At 36.7% G+C, this 7,892-nt stretch overlaps 1 protein-coding gene across 5 annotated transcripts in view; it reads right to left on the minus strand.

The window, feature by feature from the left end:
• Positions 1-6: 6 nt before the first annotated feature.
• The window catches only part of entpd3 (ectonucleoside triphosphate diphosphohydrolase 3), a 12,834-nt gene continuing 4,948 nt past the window's right edge, over positions 7-7,892 (minus strand). The window contains exons 1-8 of one of the 5 annotated variants that reach the window (XM_025061902.1): positions 5,971-7,882; positions 2,853-2,993; positions 2,353-2,413; positions 1,566-1,731; positions 1,134-1,293; positions 829-1,056; positions 250-513; positions 7-169 (exon numbers count right to left, since the gene is read on the minus strand). In XM_025061902.1, the coding sequence (XP_024917670.1) occupies positions 17-169; positions 250-513; positions 829-1,056; positions 1,134-1,293; positions 1,566-1,731; positions 2,353-2,413; positions 2,853-2,993; positions 5,971-6,141 (1,344 nt within the window). In that variant the 5' untranslated portion in view covers positions 6,142-7,882 and the 3' untranslated portion in view covers positions 7-16. Of the gene's footprint in view, positions 170-249; positions 514-828; positions 1,057-1,133; positions 1,294-1,565; positions 1,732-2,295; positions 2,414-2,852; positions 2,994-5,970; positions 7,883-7,892 lie in introns of those variants that run through there. The other 4 variants (XM_017038244.2, XM_017038243.2, XM_008323902.3 and 1 more) reach the window with 4 other exon arrangements.

The raw sequence follows: 7,892 nt of genomic DNA on the forward strand, positions 1-7,892 counted from the left end.
GTGATTTTTGAAATATTCATAAAACATTTGAAAGTAATTTATTGACTTGAAGACTTACCACTGTCCAGTGTGTATGACAGAAATTCCCTATTGTGGCGTTGAACTGCTCTAGGTATGATGTTCCGTTCAACAACAGAGCTCTGGCTGTATAAAAGAATCCAGCATATGCCTGAAAAGCAAAAACAGAGTTAAGGTCTTTTAACAGCAACACTTGGATTTAGCTGTATATCGTAGTTCTGCTACTGTTACCATAAACTCTCCGGTGACTGGTGGCTGCTCTACTCCATTAAAAGAACACTGTTTGTGGGAACAGGTGTTGAAATCAAACACAGACTTCACGATCTCCTTGCACTTGTCTGAATTAGAGCCGCCCACCATGAAGAACGTTTGATCTGGGCTATAGAGGCGTTTGGGATTGGTGCATTTGCTGTCAAAAATCTCCGAGACTTCGATAGTGATGTTGAATCCTTCTGGGTAACAGGGATTCTCAATGTATGTAAAGTTGTTTGAATCCTGAGACAGGGTTTAAATAAAGAGGATATTACTCAAAACGTAAAACTGCAAGACAGACATTTGAGTACAATAATCCCAGCACAAACAATGAGTGTATTCTGTGAGCAAACAGAATTGATGCATTTTTCAAAGACGAGCCTGAAGACATTTACGGTCCGATCAATACTCTTGATGACATAATGTCTTCTTGCCATCTTTAAATTGCATGGACACAGCAGCAGACAGCAGTTTTACAAATCAATTCTTTAGCAGGCAGTAATGGACACATGTGGACACACGTACAAGAGAACATACTGCATAAGAAAAGATAGTTACCTCAACTATTTTCTCCAGAACCTTCTTCCCCAACTCATTTTTACCATAGCAGAGAAAACTGTGGGTGTAGACATTGTAGGAGTATCCATACATTTTCACGTTCATGTAGTCCGGACCCCTGAGGTCTTCTGGGACGGCAAAGGCGATCTGCGTTGATGCTCCTCCAAGGTCCATGGATCCTGTTGTCTTTCTCCCATCTGGGTGTACATACGTGTTCCACAGGTTTTTCTGAGAGTAGACTAGCAAAGGTTAGTGGTTTGAAACCTGACTGTGAAGTTAAATGTACAATAGGCCCAGTGTATTACCTCTAATAAGTTTCCCTTGAGGTAGTTGGCAGTGACCCACCCGTACAGTCCTTCTTCTTGACCAGTTATGATGGAGGCATTTTGGAAGTTAAAGGGCAGAGAACTCAGGTATGTTCTTATACTTTCCATGATTTCATTGGACCTCGCTTCATTCTGTTCACTTTACATTAAAAAAAGAATCCAAATATTATGTTGATGTAAACATCTAGCTGTTCATTTCCACTTGATCACTGCATCAGTTGCAGTAAATGTTAAATTATTTTTTTCATTTTAACCTTGAAAAAATATTTAAATATATGGTTTATCATCTGACTTCACAGAAAATAATATGTTACTAAACCCATGCTGTGGCCATTGATCAGTAGATGGAGTTCATATTACATTAGATTAAAAATGTGTTCACTGCACGTTTCTATGGGCAATATTTCTTACTGTAGTAGCCTCATTCCAGCTGTTGCTCCTAGAAATAGAGTTGTTGTGTTGTGTTTCGCAGATGGAATGATTTTAAGAACTTTGTCCATGCAGACTTGAAATGCCTCCAATGACTTAACATCTTTCTTAGTGTCAGGGTCAACTTTCATCGCTGATATTCCTTCCCCTGTGGGCAGGAGGACAAAGTGATATACCATGAAAAAAGTCTGAGCTGTTAATCAGTTAATTCTGATCCTGTTTAGATGAAAAAAACAAAGCAGCACAGGAGGCAATTTTGGTGTGTAAAAAACAAAGAAATCACATCATTTTCTTTTGTGTAAAACAGTGGTTTCAAACTCAAATGAGCCAGGGGCCACTGTTGCCCCCTGCCATCTCATTGAATGGCTAAAAACTAACAGCACTGGGTCAGGTAATAGTGCACTGAAATCTGGCCACTTTTGACCCACAAACCTTGTGGTTTCAACCCTTGGTAAAAAAAACAAAGCTATAATTTAGGCACAAGCTCCTTTCCCCAATAAGCTTTTATTAATAACTGCTGCTGCACATTTAGCATCAGTGTTAAGACTGTTAACACTGTATTTACACAGTGAAATAATGATTTTATTTCAGTAAAATCTGACATACTAGCACATCATATCAACATTATAACACTATCAAACTTTACCTATAGTGTGATGTGAATATATTTACTTAATAGTGTGTGCTTTGAGACACAAAAGCTACAACACACCCATCACTTTGCAGTTCAGGGTCTCCGTCACTACTCCTGTCTCGTTCTGCTTCTCACCAGGCCACTCGTACAGGTACACGTTGGAACGAGAGGATCCTGAGTCAATCACAATGCCATACTGCGAAGGTGAAGAAGAGACAATGGAATCGTCAACGTTGCTTGTTCACCACCAATGTATTAGTGAAAAAGTCCTTAGATCTGGATTAAATCTGTAAAAACATCAGTACTGTGTTAGAAGTAAAGTAGATCTAAGCATGCCAACTAGAATAATACAATTTGAGTAGTTATCTACCGTACTGTAAGTATTTTGTGCATTCAAGTAGAGGCAGATACTGTATGGAGATGCAAAATTACCTTCTGTGAGTGAACTCCAATTAGTACAATTATTTATTGCATAAGTGCTTCTTCCCAAAGTAAAATAAGACGGTATTTTGGAGTTAGAATTAGAATTGAGGTCAGAATAGAGTCAGGGTATGAATTAAGATTTGGCAATAGTACGTTTTTAACAAGTAAAGTGTGGGTAAACAGCAAAGGAATGCCAGTGTGTGTTTGTTCACCTCTATGGTGTACTCGTTGAAAGCCCATGTGTCCTGGATGATGGCAACAGCCACAAGAGCAGCGATACTGGCCAACAGCAGAAGAAACACGCCCGCTATGCGAAACTTGTAGCCCATCTTTCTCCCGGATGCCATATCCTGCTGGCAACATATGGGGTTGTAAAAAAAAAAGAAGACAATTGTGGTTAAGACTAAAAGCACCTCAGCTCTCAAAGTGATGACGTGGTGATGAAAGAAAAGTGATGATGTGCAATAATAGGACACTTTATTTTCTTTAAGAAGGAAGACATGCTGGCAACATAAATAGAATTGATAGACTTTGCAATATCACCAGGTTAAACAAGAACAATGAAGGAAGAAAATCAATTGTGGAACACAGTCAGACTTAAGTGTGTCGGCAGTTAAAAAGGGAAAGACGTAGAAAGTTACGTCAAAATAGTGAATAAATGTATGGAAAATATGGAAAACAATGACATGAAACTGAACATGTTAAGTGCAGAGAAGGCTTACTTCATAATATTTGAGTCACTATTTTATTGTTAGTTTTTTTGGAACAACATTTTAATTAACAACAAAAAAAAAAACCATCTGGTCTGCCTCCAGTTACAAGCCTGAAATTCCAGATTTTTTTCATTTCCCATCTCTACTGTATTGTCAATTCCAAACAATACAGTAAATTTCAATTTTCAAAGCCTGCCCCTGCTGGTCAGGTCTAAAACCTTCACAACTGACCACCTTGAATAAAGGTAAATACATTTTTAGTTCGTACATGTGTACTACTGCACCACCTTAGTATTTGTAGTTAGTTGTATTTCTAACAATACCATAGTCAGGTCTTTTATCAAAAGAGATGATGATCTCAGTGACATTACTCTCACCTTAATACAATATGTATACCACCAGATTAATCAGGCCTGATAACAAATTTTATAAACCTAGTTTATATGACATTTTAGCAAAACATACACTTTGTTTGGCAAACTGAATACAACACAAATGAATGAGGAGTCGACTTTGCTGTCAGTCAGAAAAACAAACAGCTGTAAACACTTATTATTTCAAGGACCTCTATTCTTGCTTCTCCACGTGATGGAGCAGCAAAACACACAACATTTAAGACAAACCACCTCAAAGCTACATGCCAAGGACAAATATTAACTGCACACTAGACACATTTTGAGCATTGTTTACAAAAGGAAGTGTCTCTGAAAAAGCTCCATTTGACACTGGAGATTACACCTGAAGTGACTTTGAGGAAGACCATACAAACATATGTTTCAGGTAACAAACTATTTCTAGGAGGGATTTCTGTTGCTGACTTTTGTTCTGTGGAGTCAGAGATGTTAAATATGTCACAGAATACACACAAACCTGAACACTGACAGGAAACGCTGTTCTTTCAAGCAAATCCTTGAGCTCAATGCATTGTTTTCTAATAGATTTTTCGCTTCTCTCATGTGTCATCAACACATTTTTTCTAAATGTTGTGTCAATTGTGCACGGTATGTTTCAGATTTAATCAATTGAAAATATAAATGTGAAAATTCCCCACGTACCAATAGAGAGCGCTCACGTACCACTGGTGGCACGTGTACCACAGTTTGAATCCACTGTTTTAGAGCATCAACTTTTCATAAGTTTTGTGCAATCTAATTTTCCATCTTTCTGTGGCCTTTTCCCCCTTATATTTCATATTTTATTGTTTGTTTGGGTTTTTTTTTTTTACACATTTTGCCCTGTAAAAATACCTGTGTCAGTCCCTTTTACTGCTCCTAAATACAGTATTTGAATTGACACTAACAGGTTTCTTTTTTGTTTCATCTGCCAGTCAAATTATCATTATTTCCCACCGACATGAAACTATACTTTAGCAAGAACTGCATTTTTTGTTCTGATGTACAGACAACATAGAAAGTCACACAGTAGAATGAGCTCACAGATCTGATTTATTAGTGCAGCTGTTGGTTAGTCTGCTGCTTTATGTCAGCGATGTCTTTATGATTGACGACACTTTAGTTATTTGTAAATTTCAGCACCTATCCATGAACACCTGTACTAAAGCCTCAAATTACCGCTCTAAAAGACTGTAATCACATTGTGTACAGTGTGCACATTACTACAACTACATCAGGAGTGGGTCAGCTTTCCTCTGTGCTTCAATGTCTCTTTGGTTTAGTGATATAAAAAAATCAGGTCCACGTACAAGAAGAAGAAGAAGAAGAACAATTTAAACTAAAGCCAATTTTTTCTGAATTGAAAAATAATCATTTTTAATATTTTAAAAATATATGATTAATTTAAAAAGTTTTTAGATTATTACACTCTGACAAGTGATAAATACAAACAGATGCACATTAGATGTCTGAAATGTGTGATGACAGCTGTTTAAGATAATAAGATTGTTTATGATTAAAATGTATTCCAGATCTTTAAATACATTCACATCATTGAACATACTGTATGTATGAATGTATAACTGCATGAAGACAATAATGAAAAGATAACATCTTCAAATAGGTAACATTATTCTCAACATTGTCTGTATTTGTCATTGTATTTTATTTTGATGACTGTTTAATCTCCATTCCGTGTTCTATTTTGTGCTGACGAGGTGGACAACAGTCAAGGTATTTACTGTAAATTTCAGATAGATAGATAATTCAAACATTTCAATGATTTTACGCTCTTCTCTTTGACGGATTTGTATGTTTGTAACCCACTCGACACAGCACGCCTATGACATTTGTTGATTTCACATTTCACAAAGAACAATATAATTTAAACACCTTAACTACATTCCTAACTTCTGATAAATAACATCCACCTCTAACTGCACAGTAAACAAGAAGCCAGTCTATCACTTGAAAGACAATGCAAACATTTTCATTTAAGAATCAACAGAGAAAACACACATTCTTGTTGACTCTTGCAGGGAGTCTTGTATAGACTGGTCTCCAGGAGATTATGGAGCATTAATACACCCTTGCAGATCAGACTGGATCATTCAAATACAGCACAAAATTATACAACATTACACTCCTGAATTAACCTTTGTAATAGGTGTATTATTAACAAGAAAGAAACAGCATGAGAAGAAGGAAGTCAGTTAGTTTCATACCTCTGTCTGCTGCTTTGGACAGGAGATCTGAACCCAGTGTGAAGGAGGACAGCAGAAACAGTGAGAGAGAGGCAGAAGGAGAGAGTAAAAGAGGGAGAGAGAGAGAGAGAGAGAGAATGGGAAATATCTAAAGAGTGATTGGCCCACAGGAACAGGAGTGGTGTACCCCATCAAAACAGGAGAGACAGAGAGAGTGAGAAATGGGAGGGGCCAAACTCCTGTACAAACTCCAGTTTTCACCACTCCCTGGTCACCAGTGCAACAGCAAGACCAGCTGAAGAAACACTGACATTGAACGAAAGATGCATTGCTCAGCTCCTCGACCTTTCTCAGTGCTCTGGCATGTGAAGGGAAATTTATAGAAACACGCTGCAGAAATAAACTTTGACATTGACTTTAACCCTAATAGTGATCACTATGCACAAAATACTGTTAGCAGAAAAAGGGCTGCACTTGTGATTTAATTGATGTAATCAATTATATAAAGCACAGTGGACACAGTTTTATGACGCAGTCAGCTCTTGTTAGACGGCCTTTAACTAAGAGATAATGGTAAGTGTATGCAGCACAGTTTGAGCATGAAACAATGGATTGGCTTCAGGGAAATGCAAGAAAAATATAGTGCCTTGTTCCATTAGTTGAGTGGTCTTCAAAGTGGTACGTGGGGAAAATTCATATTTTCGCATTAACATTTTTAATGGAATAAATCTGAAACACATAACAATAATACAACATTTAAACATAACCATCTTTCTAAACATTTATAAACAACTCTCCTGTGTGGTGGAAGCTAATAGGGATGGCCTATGCTGCTATATTCTAATGTTGGTCATCACAGTGTCACTCAGAGAGTTCAATGTGTTTTCTGGTGGTAAAGAGTATAAAAAGTTTGAGAACCACTGCATTAGTTGATTTTCCTGCCACCACATTTTTATTTTAAATAAAGATAGATGTTCAAATTTCTCAAAAATGTTCATATTTACTATTAAATTATTTTAAAAATACTGTATATTTTATAAACAAATTCATGCAACAACTAAAACATGGATTGTCAGCTATCTGTGGAGATGCACACCTCCATCAACAGGGTGCTGAGTTTGTAAAGTAGTAATACTGTAGCGGCTGCACACCTTAGTCAAACTTGTGGAAGTCAAACTTAACCATCCATGAATTATAAGTTCTGTTTAAATCTCCTGGTAGACCATTAATAAAACACCTTTAAATCAGGGATGATGACCGGCCTGTGGACAAGATTGTAGACTAGCCTGCTCTAAAGGTTTATTGTGGTTGACTAATGTAAAGCCAGATTATGGGTTCAGCATTACAGGGACTACGAGTATATGTCATTATGTAATAGAAGGGATATCAGAAAAGTCTTTCCTGTCTTCAGTTTAAAATGTTCTTTTTAAAACCCTGTTTCCAGGCCTTTCAGTATTTTTAAAAAATACTGTATAACATGTAAGGATATGTTGATGTTTGCACACACACTCAGTGGTTTCAAAGAACTATGAGTCATTACAGTCAGTATTACAAATGTTGCTCTGCCAATAGAAAATTCCACATCAAACCTGTTTTGCCCTTAGGTACGATAAGTACATGCTGATTGGTAAAATACAACATAATCAATATACAGTGTGCTTTTCAACATAAATGTTCATATTGAGTATAAACATTTATATACCTTCTGACAAAAACACAGCAGAAAATAGTAACAGTTCAGTTAAGCCTTCTTATGTAAACACTTCCAAACACATGCCAACATGATTTAGTGTCTGTTTGTTTATACGCTTATATATACTTAATGGGGCAGAACTGATAAAGCACTATTACTATTTCAACCTTTCTGTTGACAAGTGTCAAAACTTTATGCAAAATTATAAATCTTTTAATGCCCTTAAAAATTGGAGAAAAAAAAAAGCCTA

Source organism: Cynoglossus semilaevis, chromosome 13 (assembly GCF_000523025.1).
Source record: "Cynoglossus semilaevis isolate Cse_v1.0 chromosome 13, Cse_v1.0, whole genome shotgun sequence".
NCBI lineage: Eukaryota > Metazoa > Chordata > Actinopteri > Pleuronectiformes > Cynoglossidae > Cynoglossus > Cynoglossus semilaevis.